The sequence below is a fragment of the Lissotriton helveticus genome, chromosome 6, assembly GCF_964261635.1.
Source record: "Lissotriton helveticus chromosome 6, aLisHel1.1, whole genome shotgun sequence".
Taxonomy (NCBI): domain Eukaryota; kingdom Metazoa; phylum Chordata; class Amphibia; order Caudata; family Salamandridae; genus Lissotriton; species Lissotriton helveticus.
The window spans coordinates 1,105,031,280-1,105,058,782 of record NC_136067.1 but is presented as its reverse complement, the minus strand read 5'-3'; the positions used below and the strand labels follow the sequence as shown (position 1 = coordinate 1,105,058,782).

General features: G+C 43.0%; 1 protein-coding gene across 1 annotated transcript in view; it reads right to left on the bottom strand.

Moving 5' to 3' along the window:
• Positions 1-27,503, bottom strand: part of ACOXL (acyl-CoA oxidase like) — a 969,051-nt gene that overhangs the window by 515,181 nt on the left and 426,367 nt on the right. Inside the window, exon 6 of the mRNA XM_078648763.1 lies at positions 1,804-1,918. Within this exon, the coding sequence (XP_078504889.1) occupies positions 1,804-1,918 (115 nt within the window). The remainder of the gene's footprint in view (positions 1-1,803; positions 1,919-27,503) is intronic.

Genomic DNA, 27,503 nt, shown 5'->3' with positions numbered 1-27,503 from the left:
CCCCGCAACCCAGATCCTCCAAACTGTAGGACATTAACAAGGTTTTATCTCTCTTTAAGTCATGGCAGTCAAACAAATATTCGTCAAGGAAGGCGTTATCAGCGAATCTTGCCATGCTCGTGTGCCTTATTTCATGTCGGAGAGTGTCCGACGTGCAAACTTTTGACATCTCTGGTCGGGTCTTTACCTCCCAGGGGGGAATCTTTCATATCTCTAGGCGCACCAAGTTGGGTTCTGGTTGGTGTCGTTTCCTGCTTTTGATAAACACCCTAAGGTGTGTATAGTTCGCTGCTTTAAGGTTTACAATAGTATGACAGAAGAGCACCGTCCTCAAGGGGAACGTCAGCTGTTGATTTCCCTCAGGAAATCTTTCAAAGTGGCCTCTCCTCTCACCATAGCCAGATGGATCAGATGGGTCAATCAAGAGGTGGGCACTGACATCTCGCAAGTTGAGCCCATTCGGTCAGAGGAGCGATGGCCTCTAAGGCATTTTGTCTCGGGGCTCGCCTCGATGATATAATTATTGCAGTGGACTGCTCTTCAGATTCCATGTTCAAAAGATTCTACTTCAAACCAGTTGTGGGCATGGCTTCCATGGTGGTTGACAAGCTTTGAACAAGCATAATCGCCGCATCCGGTCCTGAATGAAAAATATCCTAGTAGACATGAAGGAAAGTTTAAATTCTATTAAGGATGCAGATTTTTCCCTCCAAGGGTTTCTTGAGGCTATCCGTCACCACCCCACCCACAATAAGGGGACAGATGATTGGGAGTGTTCCAGCTCATCGTATGGCATAAGTAGGATCTCAAGCTTTTTTCCTAAGATATTAGGTACTCATCCATGTTATTTGCTGAAGCAGCACTGTGTAGGAAACTGTTAAATGGTGTTTTGTGTTACTTTGCCCAGGTTTTTCTTTTGTTGGGTGAGTTCAGGGTATAGACGTTCAGGTTAGAGGATTTTCAGTTCCTTGTAAACTCTTAATTTGGCCCTAAGACTTTAAGCACTTTAGGTGCCATCGCTTTACTATTGCAAAAAGTGAAGAGAGAATTTAACACTTTCTATAGACTGTGCGGTTCGCCATTATATGAACCACAGAAAGACTTGTTGCAAAAACATGATATTCAGGGAGTTAGTTGCTCACACCTGTTGCTTACTTGGAAAGTTTCAGTTCATTAATACAGTATAGAATATTGGAGTAAATAAGCTGCCTTGTGCACACACTATGCTATCCACAGGTATGTGGTAATTTTGCAATAAAGGTGCAGCAAAGACTAACCTGGACCAGAATAGATTTCTCAGTATTAGGCCAAAAATAGCCTCTATCAAAGAATGCATTGTGTTTGGTGGCGAATATCTAAAGTTTCCCAGAGTTTTGCCACATCGATTCTGTTAAACGCCTTTTGTAGGTTCCAAAACACTACACTATAAATAGTGAGAATCTTTTCAGCTCAATAGACTTCTTTAATACAGTGTGAAATCTAAATGCCTGATTTTTTGGTTCCCCATTAGAAAACTAACCTGAAACAGTGAGAGAATAGTGTCCACTTCTGCTCATATTTGCACAAACTCAAGCTGTAGTTTTCAATAACTTTTAGGGAACAAGTCCATAAAGCAGATTTGCCGTCTGTTAGCTGTTTTTATGGTAAATGGAATAATAGTGAGCAGTTGTGACTGGCTTCTGGGAGATTACATATGAATGCCGGAAATGTTTTAAACCTCGAGCTGCCCATCCAAAATCCAATGTCCTACCATACAACATAAAAAAAACAAGAACGAAAAAGAAACAGTTCTTAAGCACATACCTTGTGATTTGCCATTTATGATGAGTTGTGCAAATACTGCGGCATAATTCCCTTTCATTGCATTCCCAATGTACATCTTTTCAGCATTTTCACATTCGGTATCAATGATAAACTCCTGCACAGGATAAGTAAGACAAAATTCATTTTTTGGACCTAAAGTTAAGATGCTGCAAAACAAGCAGCCTACCTGACATTTTCAACAATACATGTATGTGGTTTGGTAGAACTAACTATTTACAAGGCAGGGTTCAATAAATTACATTTGTAACAGTACTCTTATTGTTACCACAGGGTAAAGCACTGATGTAGCCAAATATGACTTATGTGTAGAGAAATAGTAATTATTTAATGTTTAGTGCTTTAAAGATACCTTCAGTAAGAGATAAAACCACAAACAATTTCTGACATTGAATGACAGACAAAAGGGGAGTGTACATATATTGTTTCAATCTACAAATGGACAAATGGGATGCGTGCAATTATCACGTTGAGAAGGCAGCTAAAATCATATTTTGTAGTAGGCTATGAAGAGAATGAATTTACCAAAGGCCAGCCAATGGGTAAATGTTAGACCTAAATTGATTTTGACCTTTTTCTATAAAACAAATAAAGTGCTGTGAACAAAAAAGGATAAATTCTAAAGATGTTTTTGTTGTATATAAATTAGATATAGTTAGGACCGTGTTTCCATGGGAAATGCCGTTTTGGTGTTGCTAATAACTTTGGCGCCATTTGAAGAATCTTCATGAAACTTTCCAAAAAAGGGCTACCTTTTGCCTAGTTCATGCATGGAAAGTTTCAGGGTGATTATCAAGCGGGGGCATTTATTTTTCGATGCGAACTTTGGACACAGCTACAACCCAAACAGTTGAAAGGATTTACACCCAAATTTGGCAGAAAGCTTGATCTTGGTCTAGAAACCTTGTTTTTTATGACTTGGTGTAAGTCTTTCCAGTAGTTTTTGAGCAACTAATGCTCATCAACCAGGATGTGGCAGCTGTCATCTTAGTACTTGGGAACTCCGGCTTAAAAAAAAGGTAAAAAGATTACATAAGGGGGAGGGTAGGGATACCCTGAGCCCCCTAGGCCTAATGGGGCCAAAACTGTTATTTTTATAATTTGGCACAAATTCACAGAGCACTTGCAAATCTGTTGCAATTTTCTTTTAAGTGCTAGCCGCCACACTTCTCTTGAAACCCGCCAGGGGATGGTCCAGGCCTGGGGGCAGCCAACAATATGCCTTTAGTGGAGAAAGGATATGTAACTCCCCTCCCTGAGCATCTGCGAGGCCCCTGGGACCCCATGTTCCAGGGTCAGTGTGTTTAATAAGCTTATGGGGGCAGGTGGCGCTCCTCCCTGAGCTTTAACATGCCCCGAGGACCCCCATCCTCGGGTGAGCAAAAGGGGAAGGGGGGTCATGCTGCCTCCCCTCCCTGAGCCTAAAGGGATCCCTGTTGGGGTGTCCCGGGGAGCCGGCCCCTGGGACACAGTAGTTTCCCAGAAAGCATTTGCACGGGCAGGGAAATATATGTTTGCTTCCACCTCGCAGGAGCATTCTTAAAGCTCCTGCTGGGTGGCAGCAGACATGCCTTCCCTACTTGCAGCAGTGCGAGCAGGGAAGGCATATCTGCTCTCAGTCGACAGGAGCTTTAAAACTGCTCCCGATTGGTGGGAGCAGACTTTTGTTTCCCTGCCCGCTCTCCAGCGGACAGGAAAACACACAATCCTTCCACCCGGTCGGACCAAACTAAAATAGCACATAGGCAGACAGCTGAGGCCAGAGGGGGCCTGTGGCTCCCCCGCACTCCCAACTTATAGTTTGATGGGTGCCACTCTGGCTGTTCTTTCACAACCTTCTCTCACAATGGCCAAGGTACTTTTCCAAACCATAGCCCGACTTCTCTCCGCCATGAGCACATTTGACCACATCAATCTTCAGTGACTTTCACTGGCTTACTGTTGATACCCGAATTAAATTAAAAATCTCCTGTGTAACATATACACTTCCAAATCTGAGAAATCATCCTACCTGGTCAAGGTATTACTCTCTCTGGCTAGACAGCAGGGCCTCAGGATTAATGACATATTACATCTGGAAACCCAGAACATCAAATGCTCTCTAACATTTAAACAATCTTTTACTGAAACTGCAACTACCCTTCAATAAGGCCTTATCCTACCGCAAAATGCACCAAATCTTCTTTCAGTTAGGAAATTGCTGCAAGCCCATCTCTTCGGCCTCCAGCTGAACTAATTCCAAACTCTTAAGTTACACTGGTTCCTCTCTTCTTTAAAATAATATATGCCACTTACTACTATACATTTGATTTAAATCTTTACTCTTGCTTACTGTAATTTTCACTATTGCCTTTTCAGTGAAAGCATATGCTAGAATAAATAAATTGGTAATCAGTACTGACCCTTTCATAGGAGCTAACCACCCTATTGTAGAAACTATAGCATCTTTGTATGGCTTGTTTCGGTATCCTTTGAAGAGAAGGAATTCAGGGTGCCGTGAAGCACCATCAGTGCCTTCACAAAACTCCTGCACTATACCAGCAGCTTTCAGAACTTCAGTCCTTCTTCCTACAATGGAACAGGCCAGAAATACATAATGCCAATCTAAAGGGGTCTCCCCTGCTCCTACTTACAGTTCCTAAGACGGGCATTAGTTACACAAAATGTACATAAATCTTAGGTAACTATCTATTACAAATCCAGGTTGACATCAATTGAGGCATTTCATGCAGTGAATAGGCAGACTGAATAGTGATATATTTGAAGAAAATACATATTTATTTATATGAAACACTCATTATATATTAGTTAAATAGTTTGACCAGGATTTAAAAAGTATCTTCATTTCATTATTGTTTCAACCATACATTCAATTCGAGCCCTATCATTCATCCACACTATACATCCAATCACAAACATAAGGCAAGGTGCCTTAATTACAGGAAAGTAAGATTGTTAATATCTTTTTTCTTTTCCTTACTTTTTACACAAACAATAATAGATATGTCACAATTAAACAAATTAATATCACAAACAGTCATTTCTACATCGTACTATTGTGTTTTTTGGACATTAACCATTTTAGTCGGGTCGGTGGCTGTGTCACTTGACAGTAGGGGAAATAAGGACGAACGGTGGGAAACTTTCCTTTACTGGTATATCTGATCAAGCTTCTTAAATATTCATGGAAAATGCAATGGTACTTCCTAATATTTCAGAAGCCGCTCTAACCAAGTAAAAAATTCAATATAAACAGGTTCTTGAGTAAGTCTTTACCAAACTGCTTGTTTGAACATTAACTTGTGTTAAGTGTGTGTAGTGGCCTACACAGCAGCATTACAGATGACGTCCAGAAGTACCAGGCGCAGGGAGGCCACAGAACTCAACATACAAATAATTGAATGCTACTAAAAGAAAGACCATTTACATATCTGGATGAAGAAAGTCGCCCTTTATACAATAAATTGATTAGATAACTGTTTTTCAAGAGAGAGACCTTCATGGTTAACAAGAGTCTGTGTGATGAGCTAATGTTATTTGTACACTACAGATAAAAACAAAGGGCCTGAAATACATTCAAAATGATGGGAGGGTAATTTGATGTAGGAGCTGGGGCAAACAGCGATACAGATCTTATGTTTGATACGGCAACGTAGCAGTGTTATCGTTTGAAGCATGGGATCAAAACAAGTTGTTCAAAAGAACTGTAGTCAGAAAAGGAAAAACCCAATTCAAGACAATCTTCCATGAAACTAGCTGGAAGTCACTGGAATGCCATGAACACATCTAGCTCATAAATCAAACGTGCCTGTGAACTTGGGAAAAAAGATGCAACAACCCATCGAAAATATGTCTAACAACAGCATTGTAAAGATAATGACTTTCCAGTTCTGAATTCCTCTAGGAACCAACAGGCCCTAGAGTTGTCCTAAAAGTCCAACTGGATACCAATCTCAATCTATGTGTGTCAAATAAAAGAAGTAATATTCCTTCTAGCCTTTGAGCTAATAAGCTTCATGGGTATAGGTGCTGTATAAGTTACCCATGTCATTCATTCAATCAACAGGAGAAATGATTTACCTTCTTTTACACACATCAGTGATAAAAATGCATGCATGTGCCCTGATATTGTTTATGAACAGATGATTTTCTGGCCATACTTTGGATATCTAACCTTCCCTACCACAGGCAAAGGTTACCCATAGATTAACTCTTCAGGCACTAGTTCGCCAAGCTCATAGATTGAGAGAAAGGCCGAAGCATCATCTGTTTTTATTGTGACACAAGACTCCTATCTGAAAAAGAAGAAGGCAACAACTCAGCTCCAACTCAGAGTTCCCAAAACTAGGTGGCCAGTGTGTGCAAACTGAATCACCGTGCAAACTATGCTCCCTAAACCTTTTAAACACCACTGAGAATGAGAGTAGAAGAGGTATATAGGAATCTGGGACTCTAGCTTATAACAGACGTGACTCCCACGGGCAGGAGACACGCCAATGCAGGACTCGAACAGCCTCACTTTGTGTTAAGTGCACACTCCCAGGAAGTGTTGTCGACTCATCATATGTGTGACTGAAGGGCAGTTGGTCTCCAAAATGTTATGTAAATAAGGTAAAACAAAATCAAATAACTACCCTGGCCACTGTATCTACATTACCCTAGTTTGCTTAATTCTCTTGCACAAAATAATAGCCACAATTTCCCTACCACTTTTAGTCTTTTTAATATTCTTGTAGTCTATATTTGCGAAATCATTATTATGTCCCAGAATAAATTTTTTCAATATAAACATCGCTCTAACCTATGGTGTTAAAGCGAAATTTAAAATTACTCCATCAAACCTGATTTTTGAAGATCTAATTGTTTACTGAACTGAAAAGTCTATTTTTGAATTTTATATACACCATTGTGGCTCAAGTATCTTCTATAATTAAGATATTAGCCTCCGTCTCTTAAACAAAATGGCTGAAAGTGTAAATGCTGGCTCCATAGCAAACACTTAAATAACACTGCAATAACTATATACATTTCAGGCTTAATTACTCAATTTCCAAAGTGTCTGGAACAACGGTATTACAGCACTATATAGAACCCAACAACTACTCTACATCCAGGTGTACATTATCCACTTCAATGTTTGATAAACGACTATCCCATTCTTACCTCTTTCACTTAATTATCGAACTTTGGTCTAACAAATACCTTCATCTTTTAAAGCCTCCACTGCTGCATTGGGTGATTGGGAGTCACACTAACCTTTCTGTTGAGTAGGTTCGAGCCTCTACGTCTTGCGGTTTAATCATTTTGTGTGGAGTGAGTTTTGTTCCCTTCTTAAACAAACACATCTAAATGAAGTCATGGCTTGCCTTCTTGTTCTCAGATATTGAGTTCCTTACAGGTGCCTCAGCTTAAAACACCCCCGTATGCACCTTAATGACTTCCCTAGAGCATTATCCCAATCTGTCTCAGCAAGCAGGGATGGCTATTTTATAACGTCCATGTTTGATCTTTCCCCTGGGAGTATGCAAATGCAGACTTACTAATAACACAGTCTCTTTTCAGGGTATGCTGCACCATCTGTCTAGGACAACTTCTCCTTTTCCACAGGATTTATGTCCTCAGCTCAGCAAGTTTTTGAGCACAGGATCAGCATATGCACTGTGGGTACACACAGGGGTTAGAAGAGGAAATGCAAGCCTCACACACTCGCAGCCCGCTCACTCATTATTGCACCCTCTGGTGAGTAATGGTAAATCTGTGGTAATGGTTGCAGGAGACAGAGTTGGTGCATGCCCCCATATGTCATTGTCTTCATGGGTGGTTTTTCTGAACTCCCCTCTAAACATAGGAACTAACGGAAAGAAACAGAAAATTGGTATGCCTCAAATATAGCCTACTCTTGCTTGAATAAATGTACAATAGAGGTCAGACGTCGGGTCAGGGCTAGATCTGCCTGCCTGTTGGTTCAGATTATCTACAGCAACTATTGGAGAGGATGACCGTGTAATGGCAGATTCCAGCATTTATGCAACCATTAAGAGCAATAAAGCATTGGGTGACCGGGAGGCAAGATGCTCCCACTGCTGTGTAGGAGCCTTAGAAGAATTGGTTGAGGGGCAGAGGGTGTTAGTTTAGGAGGGAGGTAAAGCTGGGGAAGGAGGATAACTGAAGATACTGACATCCCCTCCCTATCCATGGCCTGGCCCCACCCAAATGATGGCGGTCAGACGATACCTTATTACCTTAAACACCCCTGTCACTGCAGATTATAAATTCCCCATCACATTATCTTTCTGCAACCCAGTGCACCAACAGTGGTCCTGGAACATACCTTCTATTACTGCTGGTCGATTCGGGATAATATGTGTGTGTGAAAGAAATATTGTAGAATAAATAATTTGAGCTATAATGGTGTTCTTCGATTGGGCTCCTGGTATTTGGTTAATGCTATTTTTAGAACACAGGTTTTGGCTGGAGTGCTTTACAAAAGCAGTACCTCAGTTATGATGGAATTACAAGCATCGCAGGAGTTACTTCACAAAATCTGCTAAAATGGTTAGGGCCAACAGAAACACTAAATCCACAGTGAAGTTCAATTGTAAAGCTGTTCCCACAATGAACTGTGCAAGAAGGAAGAAGGGGGAGCTTGTACAAGTTATTCACCTTACTGTTGTGCTCCTAGTTCTGTGGGCACCATCCATTTTCCTCAAGATTAATGGGAGGTTTCTCCATACATAGGAATGGACTGGAGATTTTTTCTAATAGCACACAGATTATCAGATTGAACACTGAAAACCCCTTGCTGTGACCTCCCCACTGAGGGACCAATTTCCAACATCGATCTGGAACTGGGACGTCCAACCTTTGTCGGCGGTCCCAAACCAGCAAGTAGGAAGCGACCAAACAATGTTTGGTTGCACTCCTATTCTTAACAATGGGAGCATGCAATCCGACCAGAATGCATGCTCTCATTGGAAAGAGCTGAGGTGCAGTTCATCCCTGCACCCGGGTGTAGGCACTTCCAGGTGCCTGCCACTGGGATCAACAGGGGCGGCCGCCATCTGTAGACCTTGCACCCATGGGGGACCTGCTGGGGACCCCAAAGTTGAATTCCCACAACCTTTATGTGTCAGAAAGGCCAGCACAGAAAGGCTGTCGGAATCCGACATTGCAATCTCTCGGGCAGAATGTGCTGCACTTGGGATTACAGGAGGCTATTTGGATTCATTTTCGACCAACTCCATCAAACTGGGTCGGTCGGGAATCGATCCAAACAGGTGATTATGATGCCGTAAGAACGTCTCCGGCCGAGGGTAGGAGCTGTTTCCATCGTAATCAGCCCCTAAGTGTCAAACTCAAAAACTCAAAAACTCAAACTAATGCCTAGATGCATCAAACAGAATTGCATTCGCAAACGGTGCGAATCGCAATTTTCGGCCATTTGCGAATGCAATTGACTAATTTGGAATCCATCATGCATTTTGCAATTTTAGGAATCGCAACCATGTTGCGATTTCTAAAATTGCGATTGCATTTAAGAAATCGCAATTTGAGATTTCTTAAATGCAATGCATGATTATTTTTGAATTGCGAATTTGCAATTTGGAAGGGGTAAAATAGCATGAAATTGAACTTCATGCTAATTTACACAAAACTATCAAATATGCACAAATTGGATTTCTGGAAGTTTAAATTTACACACACACATGCCCTTGGGGCATGTGTGTGTGTAAATTGCATTTAAAGTTACATTTCAGGGGTGCAGGGAGGGGTTCTTTGGACCCCCCCCTGCACCCTTGAAATTGCATTCACATTTTGCGAATCGCAATTTGAAATTCGCAAAATGTGATTGCCTTCCCATTCATTCCTATGGGCCTTTTAGGAATCAATGGGAAGGCTTTTCCTTAATTGCGATTCGCAAATTGTGAATCGCAATTAAGGAAAAATACCGAATCGCAAAAATAAATGCGAATTGTTCATGCATTGCCGTTTGCGATTTCTAAATTGCGATTCCTTAATTTTCGCAATTTAGAAATCGCAAACGGCATCAATGATGCATCTACCCACTAGTGTCTTCTAGTTTCTATTAACTACAATTCCTTTGTATTCTATTCTTGCTGTAGACACCAACGTGTAGTTTGGATTGTGAATAGTGTTGGGTTTCAGATTTGTGATTTGGGAGAAACTCCAATGGTTAATTGTGGAAGGCTACATTTCCAGTTATTGTGATGTGAACTGACGGGCGGGCGGATCACTCTACCGCAAGTATTTTCAGCATTTTAGGGGGGAGAGAAGCACTCTGCCAAGTTTGGGGGTGGGTAGTTTTGAATCCACGGGCAGGGGGGGCAGGGAGGGGGAGGGGGAGGAGGTTGAGGGGGGAGGGGATGGGAGGTGTTTCAAGGTTGATTGGTTTATTGGTATGATGATTGGGCCAATGATCCTTACAAGTGACTTAAGCATAGGGCGGCTTATTAATATGCAACGTGCTGTAGTGTATCAATGATGTAATGTAGTCATAATGAACGGTGGACGACAATTGCGGGGAAAACAGATGTATGTTCTTTCCTACACAGCTATGATCCGAATATGGGAACGGGGGGAGGTACACAAATATGGAGCAGGATAACAAACGATCCCTGGCTATAATGTCCTGGAACGTGAATGGGATGGAAGACAAGATAAAGAGGGGAATAGTCCAACAATACCTGAAGAGACACTAGCCAGATGTGATCCTGTTGCAGGAAACGCATTTAGCAGGTCAGAAATCCAAACGTCTGGTGCACGCAGACTACACCACGGGCTCAAGGGGCACAGCTATAGTAGTGAAGAAAACAACACCCCTTATTGTTCACAAGATGTGGGCTGACACGTGAGGCCGGTTTGCGGGGGTCGAGGCCCAGTGGGATGGGAAGGGTATTAATATACTCTCTGTCTATTTACCGCCCGCAATGGGCAAGGCGGCACTAGAGGGCCTAGGTAATAAGCTGACGGGACTCCGGGAGGGCATACTGATTATCGGGGGAGACTAGAATATGACCATAGACGATACAGTAGACCGCCACCCCCCAAAGTCAAAAGAAAAATCTAACAACCCCATGGCCATCTTTGTCAAAGCGCCGGGTCTGGCAGATGTGGGTCAGATACTCCATCCCACCGAAAAATTGTACACGTTCTTCTCCGGTGCCCACCGTAGTTTATCACGTATTGACTATTTCCTTACGCATTTGTCCACAATAGGTAACTTCGCCCAATAAGGAGTCCTGCCCAGAGGGATTTCGGATCATTCCCCGATCTGGATGGAATATACGCAATGGGAGCGCCAACCACGCACCACAATTGTAATTAATCCATGGCTCCTACACATTCCACACATTAAGAACGAACTCCGTACACAGAGAATTATTTTACTGAAAATGTGGGCTCTGTCGACTCCACACAAACAATTTGGGACGCATTCAAAGTGGTAATCAAAGGTCAAGCTCGGTCGTTAAAGACGGGCTATATCGCCAAAAAGCAAGAACTCCTGACCAAAATAGAATCTGATCTTCTTGAGCTAGAGCGCGAACATTCGCAAGATCCCTCGCCTGACACTAGTCATAGACTTCTCCTGAAATAAGATGAATATAAGATAAAAACCAGGAAACAGATGGTAGCAAAGCAGCGTGCAACCCAACACAGACTCTACGAGCTTGGGGACAGGGCGGGCAGGATGCTGGCGTGGTTGGAGAGACTGGAGCAAGGCTCCAGATGGGTGCATAAATTGACGACATTTGGCAGTGAAACAGTGACGCACCTGAGGGATATAGCGGGAAAATTCGCCGATCACTTTGAAACGTTGTACTCCCCCTCTACACACTACACAGCAGAGGACTCTCGCCAGCTCCTCATGGACAGCAATGTGCCAAGCCTCTCGGAGGCAGATAGAGAAACCCTGGACGCAGACCTATCGAACGAAGAAATAAGTAAGGCCCTGGGTCAGCTTAAATCAGGAAAGGCGATGGGGCCAAATGGCATCCCAGTGGAGTTTCTGAAGGCAACAGCCTCTTTGACCTTACCACATCTGAAAGCCATGTATGAGGAGGGCCTGGAGGGGGTTCAGCTACCACTAGATCAACGGTTGGCCACTATTGTAGTCATTCATAAAAAGTATAAGAGCCACCAGAGTACTGTGGCTCTTATAGGCCAATCTCGCTGATTAATGTAGAGACGAAGGTATTGGCAAAAGTCCTGGCTATTAGATAGGCAACAGTTATTATCTCATTGGTCCATCCAGCCCAATCTGGTTTCATGCCGGGGAGCAATACGGCCCTCAACCTTCGCCGTCTACGCAATGTAATGGCACGTAGACAATACATTGAAGAAGACACGGCTGTGCTGTCCCTTGATCCCTCTATGGCGTTTGACTCCATAGAATGGCCATACCTATTTGAAGTGCTGAAGAAGGTGGGGCTGGGACCTAAATATGTAGCCTGGTGAGGCTTCTGTATACGGGTGTGCTGGGACAGGTGAGAGCTAATGGGTGTACATCCCGGACATTCGAGCTGTGTAGAGGTGCGAGGCAGGAATGCCCGCTGTCCCCGCTAATCTTCGCTCTCGTACTGGAGCCACTCGCGGCCTGGGTGCGTAGAGACGTGATGGTGCATGGAACGCGCTGGGCAATCGAAGTTGAAGACCGCATATCGCTTTATGCAGACGACATTCTGCTCTATCTAGCATCCCCATATAGATCGATCAGTGTGGTGGATATATTAACGAATGTTGGTAAATATTCGAGCTATGCAATTATTGGCACAAGTCAGTGTTGCTTATGCTGAGAGGCGATGTGCCTCGCCTCCCGACAGAATGTGCGATAACGGTCGCTACGGAAGGTTTTCGCTACTTGGGGATTTTTATCACTTCAGACCCAGCCTGTTTCTATACCTCTAATCTGGACCCACCCGCCTTTAGCTGGATTACAAGCGGATGTGAAGCATTAGAGGACCAGCCCTTGACACTGGTGGGGAGGGTGGCACTCTTCAAGATGCTGGCCCTTCCTCGCTTTCTCTACGTGTTACATAACTGTCCTCACAGAGCCCCAGACTCGTACTTCAGAGCTGTTAATGGAGAGGTTTGCAGGCTGCTGTGGGATGGTAGGGCCCCTAGAATTGCAAGGCTGTAACTGAAAAAAAGCTGGTACGATGGGGGCATCGCCCTCCCTGATCTACAGCAATACTACTGGGCGGCCCAATTGGTGATCGTCAATCACTGGATATATCACCCCCCAGATGACCCAGCGTATGCTCTTGATAGGTGCCAAACTGACCGGTCTGGATATCTGGGGGCCTTGTACACCTGAGATAGGAAAAATAAGGGGAAGTTCTTCAGATCGACCAAACACACGCTGGAAATCTGGCGTATTTTTACCTCTGGGTTAGGTTGGACAGGCACTCTCTCGCTAGCCACACCACTGTGGTTTACTCAAAAACTGGGAATGCTGGGCTACCAGCCCAGATTCAATAAATGGGACCTTATTGGGGTGTCAACAGTGAGGGATTTGGTTAAGAAGTGGGCAACATTGACCTTTAGTGAGCTCCAGAAGCAATATCAGCTGGCACATGGAGATATGTACAGATACTTGCAAATCAGACATGCGCTACAGGCAGCGTTTCCGTCTCCTAGAGACATACCGGAGTCGTCACCTCTGGAGGACCGCCTGCTTGATGGGCCTCTCAACTCGAAGGCAATATCTTTAACTTATAAGAAGCTGAGTAACAACCTGCCAGATGCTTTCCCGAAGCTCAGAGAGCGGTGGCAAGACGACATAGGACCTATAGAGGACGAAGACTGGCAGTTGGCGCTAATGTCCCCGCGTGCTGCTGCTATCACCCAGAGATTTCGACTAATTCCGCTTAGAATACTCCACCTATCGTACATTGCAGGGACAGTTCTTGCTAGGATAGGGTCTAGCCCTGATGACCGGTGTATGAGGGGCTGTGGTCAGAAAGCCACATTTTATCATACATTGTTGTCTTGTCCCATGATATGCCCCCTGGGGGAGGGAGCCACGAATCACATGTGCACAGCCCTGGAGAAATCTATAGTACTAACCCCACAGTTGGGAATATTAAACATTTGGGAGGCTTCTGACCTAATTGAAGTCGAACAGGAATTTACAACACTGGGATACACGGTAGCAAAGAGAGAATTGGCTAAGGGTTGGGGGAGTATAAACCTGCCTTGTGTCACCCTATGGGTCACAGAAATGGACAGATGTATGCTGGCAGAGACAGAGGTCTACAAGGCTCGGGGATGCCCCGAGAAATGGGATTGGAAGTGGTCACAGTGGAATAAATATAGGGGAGATCTCTGTGTTTCGCCTACTGTTGAAATGGAGATGCGTAGACAAGCGAAACTTATAGGAGATATGTAATGTGTACCCATAATTAATGTTTTGCAGGATCATTTGGCTGAGAACATGCACTATGTCGTCTAATCATGTAATGTATGATTGTGATTTAAACCAATAAACAAAGTAAAAAAAAAAAAGAAAAAAAAAGAAAATGTTGGGTCTTTGTGTTTATAGTTGAGTTTAGTTTAAGGTAAACGTATGCATAAAAATACAAGACCTAGATATATTGGTGAATTACTAAAAGTTTTTTTTGACTGTGTATTAACCTGGATTATAATTTGTTTATTCTTTGGTGCACAGGAGTAAATGTGCTCCCAAGAGTGGATTAACCACTGGCCACAAACATGCATTAGTGCGACTTATACTGCAGCAAAGGTACTAATCCCTTTCCAATTAGTGGAGGTTGACTTCCATTTCTTTCTTCCTTCCTATTTAGGCTAAGCAGACAAGAGATTGATTTGTTTTTTGTTTTTTTGTTTGTGGTCTGAAAAGTTTTGCATTTTAGTGAATTGTGGTGTGATTGGCAAGTTGTTAGAGCCATACAGACAATCCATTGACTGTCACTATAAAGTTGCGTTGGAATTGATAAGTATCATAGCGAGTCGTGCGGTCACTGGTGAGTTGCCGTTGTAGGTTGTGCTTTGATTAGTTGACATTTACCACAACCATGCTGTGATCGGTATTTTGTTTATTTTTTAGTGGTTTGAGTGCAATTAGTTTGAGAGAAAATAGGTAATAAGCTTAAAAAGTCCAAAATTCCTCGGATTAAGGGAGAAAAGATTCTTCCAGAAGAGCAAGAACAATGTAAATCTGTAACTGATACTGATTGACCTAACAATGTAAATTGATTTCTGTTGAATCCTGTACAGACAACATTGAGTGCGCTTAGAGAACTTCTAGAAGAAATATATGGCATGGCATTCAGGAGAAGGGCATCTAGCAAGAAATTCTGACTGTGTGTAGATTGGGAAGGTCTTGATCTGCCAGGGGTAAGGGTGACCCAATGGTCTATGATCAACATAGATTCCAATTTTGTTTAAGCAGAAGTCTAAGCATTCCATCTCAGACTAGTTGAACTATCACTTCTGAAGTTTACAAAATGTAAATGTAAATGTAGTTGACTGACACGCTTATGATGAAAAAGTGGGTCCTTAGAAAAAAAACAATATGTCATCCAGATAGATAACAACAAATTGGTTAAGGAAGGCTTCAAAGACGTGGTCCATAAAGTGCTGGAAGTTCCCTGGAGCATTAGTTAACCCAAACATCATTACATGATATACGAAGTGCCCACAGTGGGTTCTGAAGGTCGTCTTCCATTCATATCTCTTTTTGATTCATAAGAGGTGATATGCCCAGTGAAGGTCTAGCATAGTAAAAATCTTATATTCCTGGATAGATTTCGGTATATCCTTGATTAAAGGTAAGAGGTACCTGTAATTGATGGTAGTCTCGTTAAAACCTATGAAGCCAACCAGAGTCTCAATTTGTTTAACTTTTTTGGGTCAAAGAACTCTGAGGCTTCAGCAGATGAAGATGAATGTTATTATAAAACTAGAGTCGGTTGGAAAATGTTTGAGAAATAAAAAACACAGTTCAAGGCCCTGAATGAATGGGATCCTGTTGCAATGGAAAAGCAGTGCAAAAGACTGAAAAGTATGTTAAAAGGCTGTGAGTCAATGGCTTGAAACAAAATGGTGCATGCAAAACAGAAAATGGTGTTAGTATCTTTGGGGTATACCGTGAGTCGACAGGTTTAGATCCCCTAACCCTAAAACATGAGCACTTAGTTCAATGTGGAATTAATATATATATATATATATATCAGGAGAACAGATCTAGCACAGCCCCGAATAATGGGAAAGAAGGGCTTTCTGCTAAATAAACAATATCTTTGTTGTCCAGGATGCATTGATAATTGAGAAACCCACCTTTTGTGCTTGGAATGTCACACTCAAGCATCTATAATAATAATGACACAATGTATGCTGAAAAACATTTATTCCCGTAACTTGCTACTTAGTATATGCATTGTGACCACAAGACATATACAGCATATTGCTGTTATCAGGGTTACTACTAACATTTCTACGCTGTTTCACAATAATTTGTTTCCTATAACCAAAATCCCACTATTATCACTACTCTGAGAGCAAGAAAAACTAAGGGTGCCTAAAGAAGAATACTTGGATTGTGACTCTGCATACTTCAACACATTGTGCCTCGGTGGCTATTAGCCTCTCATCTAGAGCAGAGGGAACGTTGGGCCTGTTCTCTCAATGAAAACATGCTCTATGGCAGCGAAGCGAGGCTGAACTCGTCTTCTGTTCCATGAGCCCAACCTTAGTCCAAGAGCTTCAGCATACAGCAGTCTGGAATCTGACCTCTTTCTGGGGACTTCTGCGGCAAAGGCATCTCTCCCTCAAACCGTCAAGCCCTCGGTGTTTATATAACAAAATGATAATCTAGCTAATTATGAGTGAAAAAACAAGGCAGAAATGTTGTGGAAACATCCCGCAGGAACCGGTGTTCATAATATGAGTCACCTCTGTGCACATAATTCTATATCTTGGTGTCTGTATCAGGCGACCCTGAGAAGTAGATATTCAGGGCAAAGTTGGCCAGACTCGAGTCCTTTTCTGCTGACACTCAAACAAGAAGCTGTTGTGCAAACTGAATGTGCCTGCAAGTCATGAAATGTGCAGTCAGCTCTGTTGTGGTGGACAATGGAACACTAAATGATTTAAAAATGGAGTCAGACTCAGAAATCGATATCAATGGAATGAGGACACTATGTTGAGTGTAGGTGTGTTCCCAGAAATTTTGAAGGGATTAAATAAAAAGTAAATAATGACAGAAATGATGAAAATAAAAATGACAGAGTCCGAAATTTTGTTTTTCTTTAGGAGGATAATTTCTTAGGTGATATATTAGACTCCAGACCTCCTGCTTATGATTTGCAAACACCCAGACCACCTCACAATATGGAATCGGGAGAGTCCAGCATGAGTACATTTCCAGCACCTACTGTTACACCTGAAAATGTAGCGGGTACTAGTAGAATCATTTTGGATCCTATTGCTGATATGTTGCTCCTGATATAGTTACTACTGTGACTGCAATTCAACCAGCTGAACCTGAAAGGAGAACATTTGATGTTCTCAGATTGAATTCGTAGAAACTCTGTAGGGTACAATCAGCAAAGAGAAATTGATTTAATATAATATAGCTCATTCCATTCTCAGAAATTGAGATTTCTGAGTAAGGACGGAGCTGGATGTACATGTGATGCACATGAGTAATTTGAGTAGTTGGCAGAAGAGCATTACGTCTCTCTATACAATAGAAAAGAATGGCACAGGAACTATAGAATAGATCTGGATGATGATGGTGTGAATGAAATGGGTTTGAGTGCTATAAGTGCACACATTAGAGAATGAATAAATAGTATCAAACTTTTGTCAAATTAAAAAAGCATTGGCTAAAAAAGGGCTAAGTAATGAGGTGGTAGAGGTGTGGCTAACCGCCAACCAAGATGGCCGCACACTGAGACAGCTTTGTAGCTGCCAGTGATTAATCCCTTCCATATCAGTGCAAAATCTGTATAGTGCCAGCACAAAATAGCTTTCCTGGACGGAACTTTGACTGAGGAGTGCACTGCGGCCGATTCTGGTGCCGGACAGGTCCGGCGCAGTGCAAACCCAAAGGGAGCTCGGGAGCCTTGTGGAGGCGAGAAAATGGCCGACCAGGCTGCGGAGGCGTGATCGTGGCTGAAGGTGCTGCTGCATGGCACCTTCGGTGACAAACTGTGGCCCCCTGCTGGTGCCCGCAAAAAAAGGGCTGTTGGAGGTGCCGGATGGAGGTGCACTTGGGCGAAGCTCACAACAGGAACTTAGTGGGAGATGGGCAAATTGAAGCGGACTGCTGCTGCGTTGAGAGACGTGTGAGGCGGTTGGGGGGCGGCGATCAGGAGGAGCGAGCTGGCCCGAGGCCCTCTGATCCTTGAGGTGAGCAATTGCTATCCTGACTGTGGATGTTTGCAGAGGCAGTCCGTCACTGGACCGAGACATCTTATGCGCTTTTTTACTGACGAGGACTCAGCGCCATTGGGAACAGGGATCTTCTGACCAGTCATGCTCAGTTCTTTTTAAAGTCTACAACCACACGCATATCCTGATTCACTTTCAGGAGGAGATTCTTTGAACTCCCTCAACTTGCTAATTCAACTCTATTTATGAGTAACATACCGGGACTTAACCGCAGATCAGAATAGAATTCCTCGAACTTATAGCTACAATAATTACAGAAATATGGAACACTGTTGTCTGCCTGTCATCACTCCCAGGATTCCAGTACTCTGTGCAACATCGTCCGGACAAATGTCCTAGCTATTAAATCAAATAATGGTCAGCGAAATCATACTTAGAGATACGCTTTGCCAGCCCTAAATGAGATTGTGAATCAATCCCTATATATTGACTCTGTTCTAATAACTGGGATCTTAAAAGACCGCGCAGATCTATGGATTGAACACATGCGCCCTGATGAAGGACCCTTTTTAAATAATTTTCTTTTTCCTAAACGCGCGTCAGCGCTTTTCCTGTGTTATATGGTGTGTTGATGTTTTGATTGAGTGTAAATATAGGGTTTGTGTGATAGAGAGCTTGTGGATGACTGATAGAATTACTGAACTGTGTGTCATGCTTTTATTTTTCTATTAGTGTTTGGGCTGATGTTTACTTATGATTGTACAATTCAATGAATGTTTGTGTAAAAGAAGCTGACCTAAATCACTTATGGTCTTGAGAAACTTATCGAAAATTATTATCTAAAAATACATTTTTCTAAAATAATTGCAGCTGTTCTTTGGGTGTTTTTGGTTGAATTTGATTGTATGGTTCTTTATTTATCGGGGAAGCCCCTTTTCATGTTTTTTATAGTATGCTTTTGGCATACCTAGAACAAGATAAAAACTGGGTTTGTATTAAGGAGCCTCTGATTTAACATTATCTCGCCACACTGCAATAAAGGTGTACATGCCCAGAGGACCTTATTGATGGGAGATAAGTGAGGCCTAAGAGGTGGGGGTCCTGTTCCACACCCCCTGGGTCTGAGGCAGAGGAGTGTAGCTATGCTGATGCCCCCCACCCCTAAATGCACCTACCTCTGGAGTGATCTATGTGTGTGCCATGCTAGGAAGCAAGGAGGATTAGGTAATAACCATCCTCACTGTAATGCCTGGCACAAAGGGTACTCAATAATCTCATCAGCAACCAACTCACAGCGCTATAATGATAAAAGTGCTTCTGGCAGATTGCTGGAAGGTGAGAAGTAGGGGTACATGGTCCGGAACCACAGGCCTAAACCCACGCAATCCAACAATTTAGACAAATACGCTATAGTAATGTCCACCTCAGGTGGGGCTTCGCAGAACATACCCGGGCAAGACACACACACTAGCCAGCCTACGGAAGAAACATCCCTCAGATAAATGATGGCTGCGATCCAAGCCATATGGAACACAACTGAGCCAAAATTAGATGCAGCCACTATAGATGTTAACCTCCTGAGGGCGGATTTCGGTAATATCTTGGCGGGGTGAAGACTGGGGAATCCCAAAACAACGGACTACAATCAACAACGAAGAGGCTTGAAGAACAGGTACAAAACTTTGCACAAAAAAATGCAATCATCATGGCCAAGCTAGAGGACCAGGAAGGAAGATCCAGAAGAAATAACATTAGAGTGGTGTGGGTTCCAGAAGGGGCAGAGGGTCCTAGTGCTGACCTCTACTTGGAAGATTTGATCCTCAACACCCTCAGACTAAAGAGACTGTCTAAGTCAGGGGTCTTCAAACTGGGGGGCGGGCCCCCCTAGGGGGGCCCTAGGTGATCCCAGGAGGGGGTGCCAGGCTCTGACCAAAAGAACCATTATGCGGATAGCAGTGCTTTGCTTTAAGCAGGAAAAAAATAAGCAGCAGTGAGCCACTCTGTAAAGGCCATTACTAACATCTATTGTCATTTATATCCTAGCTGGGAGTGTGTCAAAAGGGAATAGACCCCAAATACTCTTCAAAACCCCTAACCAAATTTCTAATAATCACACTATGGGTACTTTTACACATTAGTAAGGCCTGCCTGACCAGAATAGTATGTTTGGCAATCATGAATTTGGTTACATTTTTAAAACCATAATAGAATTTAACTGCAACGTTTAAATATGTCTTGTGTTTAAATAAGTCAAGACATATTTAAACATTGCCAATTTAATAGAATGTGAAAAATTCTGAGGGGGGCCCAATGAATATAATTTTTTCATTGGGGGCCCAGCATGAAGTTTGAACACCACGGTCTAAGTTCTCTTCAACTGACTAGACACACCAAGCGTTAGGCCCCATCAAAGCCAAAGCTCCACAACCCACTATTATAGCCAGAATTATCAATTACAGGGATCGAGAAGCAATGCTCCAAGTGGCTAGAGTGCATAGAGACATCTGTATAGATAATAAGACTATTAGATTCTTCCCTGACTTCACCTTGCAAGCGCAGCAGCAGACATGGTGCTTTGAACAGGTAAAAAGAGCACTGTGAGATAAAGAGATAACTGCATGCCATTTCAGAGAGCAAGACACGGCACTTTACCACCCCTGAAGCGGCATGGAGCTGGATCTAGGGCTGGCGAACCATGTGATGGAGAGGGTCAAAGGTAAACAATACTAGGTGCCATGAGGCAGAACAAGATTCAAGACAACCTGCCTCTCCAGGACGACAGCGACAACAAGAATCTGATTTGGCCACGTGAGCATGAGTCTGGGGGGATGTGGGCCTTACAATACTATTTCTGAGGAGGTTGATGATGGGCTAAATGATGTACCTTCAACTCGCTATTGGTGGGAATGGTTGTGGCGGGCAGGTTGGAAGGAAATGACCAAAATCAGTTGGGCCTAAGACGTCATTTAAATGCGGCATTGGCACTGCACATTTATGATGCATTTAATGTGAAGGCATCGCATAGTGAAGGCATGGGTCTGTGCACTTAAAATGGTGGCGAGAGCAGCCCACCCACATTTTTAGTTGTTCAACCGGGGCGACAGGTACTCTGCGAGTTGGGGTGTTGGCCCGTTCTAAGCTCACAACGCAGGGATGCAGATAGAGGGAAGTTACGGGATTTGTTATTTGAATTTTGGTGTTTTCTGCTGTTGCTTGAGCAACCGCCACGCCTAGATAGGGGACATTGTGGGGTTTCATGTTTGTGCATTTTGTTTACTGCTATGTCAATTATATAAGTTTATTTGCTCATCTACCAAAGGTTTGAATACATTGCGACAACTCTAAGAGTCGTGAGATGGGGTGGAAATGCAAAGCAGACAGAGGGGAGGGGATGGAGGGCCTTAGGTAGGCAGAACTCTTACTTATGGTTGGCTGTAGTAAGAATGAGTTAAATATCTGGACCTGGAACGTTAATGGTCGGGAAATGAGATAAATCATATGTTATTGCTTCAACAAGTGTGCAGACATGCCCCAAACCTCATCCTATCCAGGAAACACATCTTGGGGGAATCTATTTAGAGCTCTCAATAGATTTTGCTTTAAATTAATTGCACATTCAGAATATACAACTGACTCCAGAGAGGTTGGAATTCTACAATAAGTGCTCACTTCCTTTTCTGATAGACCGCACAAGGCAGGACCCCAGTCACTATGTCTGATGATAACTATTTAATTGCGGAAGAACCCATATTTAGAGGAATTTATTATGCTTGTGGTAAGAATGTCTATTTTAATCTACCACGTAATTGGGTGGAAAGCCTCTATCTTGCTGTTGTATTCCCTCAAATTTACCATGTGAATGAAATTAATTATGTTGTTTTAAAAAGGGAGAAACATGTTTTTCGGACAAATTGTGTTAGATGTGCTTGGTGGCTTTGAATGGTCTGAAATTTAAGACATTGTCTACACTTGTATATCGCATACTGTGCTATGATTATGTAAAATCGTGTTACTTCAAACATTTTGCTCACTGAAGAGGGCAATGTCTGTTGTGTCTTGAAAACACAACAGTGCTGTACTTTCATCCCTGATAACAACAAGCTTAATAATGAATATACAAGTCATATTGTTTAATGCTTCACGCAAGGTAAAGGCTCTTCAGGAGCAGGGTTTGTGGGAATTCATTTGTTTTTCGTTTAGTGAGATCAAAAAGGGATTTGCAAAGGTTGTGGAGTGGTTTGGCAGTATAGGTTGGAGTTTATTTCACACAATATTAACACCTGTAATTATGACATTAATTTGTGTGATTGGTCTTATTATTTTGCTGAAAATATTTGAAGGAATATGTTACAAAAGGGGACTAAATTGTGGGTGTTAAAAAAGGTGTTGGCAACATCTGCAAATAAGAGGAAGCTCAATAAATATGAAATGGAAGATATCAAACAATGACATTGGGTCAGACGATAGTCGTTTTTATTCATTTAAGGAGACATTGGTAGGAAGGTGTAATTATAGGACGTTTTTTGTAATGCTGTATTATGATTTGATAATATGTTGATACATTTGTTCACCCCATGCTGCCTGTGCGATTTTCATTGTTATCTATGGTGCATATTTCTATAAATTGTGTTTTGGGGGGTGAGCAAGATCTTTCTAGTCTTTTCCCAGTCTCTAGGGATGCGGTACCATTTTCTATTGATTTGCTGCATATTCTAGACATAGACTATTTCCCAGATTAGGCTCATACTGCTAATTTCATATGACTGATTTATTATGCATTCAAACTGATTTTGAGACATACTATATTTTTGCCTTCTGTATTGCACTCTAATATTTTAATAAACCTTTGTGGCTTCCAATTACTGGTCTCAAAGCTGTGACTTATTTTATTGATTGGCATTGAAATGCTGTTTTGAATTTTATCTTTCGGACACATTGCTTTGTTTATTTTTGAGGACACATTGTCCCCGACCACGCTCTATTTCTAAAATATCAAACTATCAGAAACAACGTTAATAGTTTCATAAGAGGACAGTGACTGCAGCTCGTTTGTAAAATCTGGTCTTCTACTAAAACAGTTTGATATCACTTCATGTGATGGGTTCAAATAGGTTCTGAGGTCAAATAGCTACCCAATGCATAGCTACAAAATATGATGGAGTCTCCAAACACGGGAGGTGGAGGAGATAATCAACATTTAGTTTGGCCTCAGTAAATACTATTTATTGCGTGAATTTGAACATGTGCTACTATCTATCAGAGATCAAATGTAGGATTCTCAAAATGGCCAAGTGAGAAATAATGACAAAACAGTTTTTTGTTTGTTCTTATGACAGAACCTAGGTATGCTGTAATTTCTTAGGGACATGCAGATCTAGATAGCTGTAGCCAGTTGTCTTGGAAACAAGATGGCTAAGCCTGGTGAGGGATGGAAGGCAGGGTGAGCAAGGATTACTTCTGTGATAAAAGATCACACCTCCTGGGTACTTGGGTTGTGGGTTCTGAAACACCCATGAAGTCAATAATCAAAATCTGTTGGACCACACATGCACAGACAGAGCTAGCATCAAGAACTTCTCTGAAATGTGTGGAGCAGTTTAATGACAAGGAAACTGAACGGAAGGCATACGGAGCTTGAATTCATCAGACAATTAGGAATAAAGCTCCTAAAGGATAAGGTTATCTACGAACCCACTAGGTAAAGGAGATATATTTCACATTTTCTTTGGAAGTAAAGAAGCCAATGGTCCGCAAGTGCATTACCATCACTTTGGTATGCTGAGCTCATTCATTAGGTAAGTAAATCAGCTATGGCATCTATCTCAAATGTATATATTGATTTAATATCATAAAGAGTTCAAATAAAACTCCATGACAATCTGCCAACTGGGAGGATTACTTTGAGAACATTCATATAAAATGCATATGCTTCATACTATCCAAATGTTGTCATGACCTTGACAGGCCTGAAGCCGGTAAACCCCTTTATGGCTGAGAAGGTTGTGTTGTCTATTGTTCTGTGAAGCAGACGAATCAGAGAATTCTAAACTATTAAACAGCAGCATTCTCTCCATTGCTGCCTTAGTGTGGGAAACTCTAGCTCCAAGAAAGCCACCATCACACACTATGCCTCTGTGGATACAGCAGTGAGTTTCCTCTCACCTCCAAAATTAGAGAGATGTGCTGGCCCCCCTTAACATTTAAAAGACATTAATCTTCCTTCCCTCAATGGCTCTAGATAAAGATACAAAGTACATAGATGACATTGTCAATATAGTCTACTACAAGGCTTCTTTGCGTATGTACAAAGTCAACCCAGATTACGTCCTGATGTGCCATAATCTACAAGAGTGGAACCGTTCTGGGCAGTTTGCCCAGTTGAATCTGAAGGCTGACTAAGGCTTGACAAACTGACATGAAAGTGCTCAGACTGGATTTGATAACGAGGATATGGGAGCAACATTTCTTCATTAGCCATGGTGCACAGACCCGCCCATTTGCACACCATGTGCATGGTGTCAGAGGCACCAAAGGAGGAGATAGTTCTACATAAATTGGCTGCACATGCAGTATTTACATAGGGTAACAGGAGAGTTGGGGGCATGTTGACACTCTTAGACCCTTTACCGTTTATTAGGATTCACCAACTGCTGTGTTAGGGAAAACAATTCTACAGTGGGCACAGAGGAAAATACAATAATTCAAACAAAGGTTAGTTTGTCAGTAAAGCATAATAAGCAGAACTGATCGACAATGGTATGACTGTGCCTGAGTCACAGTGGTTTTAAGAACAGAGGTCCCAAGGAGGGGAGAACTGGGTGAAAAGCTTTTCCAGTAATGGACTCTGTGAGAGCGAATGTCGAAAGTTAAAAGTATCAGCGGCCTAATCCCATCATTTTTCCTCTGACAGCAGAGATTCCCCTGCATTTTTTTTATTTTCTGCTCAGTATAAGGGGTCCCTCCTCTAAATGACTCCCAGGACATTCTTGGTTACCTCCCAAGCAAGGGAGATCCTACTTGGTATGCCCACCCCATTATCTAGATTGAAACCTCCCCAAAGCCATGTGCTATAGGACCTGGCTGGATAGAGAATAATTATATATTTGGGCTGCAGTAGCTGCAAGCAAGAGTAATGCCTACCAGCCCCTCGAGCAAGTCAAGTCCATGGACTCTGTTAACTTTGGTTTATTTTCTTGATTGAATTTACAATGTCTGATAATTGTATGTCTGTGAGCAGTATACTGATTAGGATCTTTGAAAGATTACAAGAAAAAAAGTGATTGTGAACATCTGTGGTGCACCTGCAGTTAGAGTTAACATAGGTGACCAGGAACATATTTTGTGCAAACAGAATATGCATGATGGAGAATGGATACTGCCACAAAAACAAAGACAGCTCACATCCAACTTCTTTCACAAGGACACCCAGTGTTAAGAAAAGTGCAGAAACAGGAAACTGGGCCAACCTGAAAGTTAGGGGATGAGTCTCATTTGATTGACAGTGGGCTCTTGCTCCCCTCCCGTATCTCCTGATGGATAGAGGGGCATGGAAGCTCTATGTTTCGACTTGCCTTATTGTAGATTCTGATGTTCCCAATCAACCAATGAAAACCCTAATAAGTGCACCAAAATCGATTGCGAATTATATTCTGTGCACACAGGTACAAATGTTTGGGTCAATTACTGCAGGAGCTATGAATATAATGTTTACAGACACCCTGCTTCAGTAAAAAAAAAAATCAGGTCATAAAAAAACAAGCACGAAAAGCGAATGGATGTGTGGAGAAAGACAGAGGCAACTTTTTGAAAGCTTGGCGACCAGTGCTGTTTTATATGGACGATGAACGAGAGCTGTAACCTTCCCACCTAGAATACGTGCATTAAGACTATTGACTGGGGGGTGTGGCAACGTGTTGGACAAAATGGACGCCCATTAGAGAGGCTCTGCAACTCTCTAACCTCCACCGCTAACTAATCCACCCAAAACATCAGTTTCATGTAGCGGAACATGAGGCCATCGTTCAATTGACACTAGGAGTGTGCTCTATTATAGCGCAGAAATCCCAACTACGGAGCACACTGGGAGACGCATCAGGGCCTAATCCTGCTGGAAGCTGCTGGTTTGAGTAGCGGACTGAATCATGCAGAATTAGAGGAAACTGGCGGGGCAGGTAGTTCAAGGTGAGAAGAGGGATCTGTCAACAAGCAACAGCTTTGACGTCCGAAGGACTGCCCCAGGGTGCCGCGGGCGCGAAGCGAAGTTACTACTAAGCGGCGCATGTGAGGCAGATGAAGATTGCTTAACAGTGACGAGAGGGTGCTGTTAGAAATGGGGGTCTCTAGTTGGCACTGGCTGGCGCCACTGTCCAAATAGGGACCCTTCTTCCTAAGTCAGGGCAAGTGGGTCACCCTTTTGATAACCCCTGCTCAACCCTGTGGCAACGTAGCACGAGCAGTTAGGCTAATCTCAGAGGCAGTGTGTGAAGCGTTTATGACCACATACAATAAGACAGTAATGACACAACTCAGGTAGGTATAGAAAAATAATATCTTTATCTAACAGTTTAACTCAACTCTCAAAGCGCTTCAACAACGACAATTCATGTTAACCCGTAAGGACTCAAAGGGATAACAACATATCCACCAAAGCTTAATACTGGATGAGTTCAGGGACGGAGCCTACGCGACCCGTCTCGCACCAGGTACCTGTCGTTGAAAGGGGAGACAGCACGCAGCTTCTCAAAGAAGCAGAGACGGTGACAGACGGTCTCCCAGCGACCACAATACGGGGCGGCAGAGGTCCGCAGCATGCACCCACACTGACTCGGGTACTCGGGGGCAGGCTGGCTCTCAGCAGCAGCAGCACGCGGCTGCGGTGGCCAGGGTTGGGGGAGGCGAGACTCTTGTCATGCAGCTCTGTGGTGGGCGAACAGCGGCAGCAGCTCTCTCTTAGCTGCGGCGGCCCACAGGACAATTCCAGAGGGAATGCAAGGTTGTCATGGGTGCGGGCGCTCAGTGGCTACAGCTCTCTCTCAGCTGCGGTGGCCCGCGGGACAAATTCTGATGAGGCAAATTAGTCAAGGGTGTGGACGCTTAGCGGCTACAGCTCTCTCTTAGCTGCGGCGGCCCACACAACAAAGCACGATGATGCACAATCACAAAGGGTGGTGGGTGCTCAGTGGCTCTGCAGAGACCTGGCTGCGGCGGCTCACAGTAACAAAAGGTGTGGGCACTCAGCGGCTACAGCTATCTCTCGGCTGCGGCGGCCCACAGGACAAATCACGATGGTGCACAGTAGCAAAGGG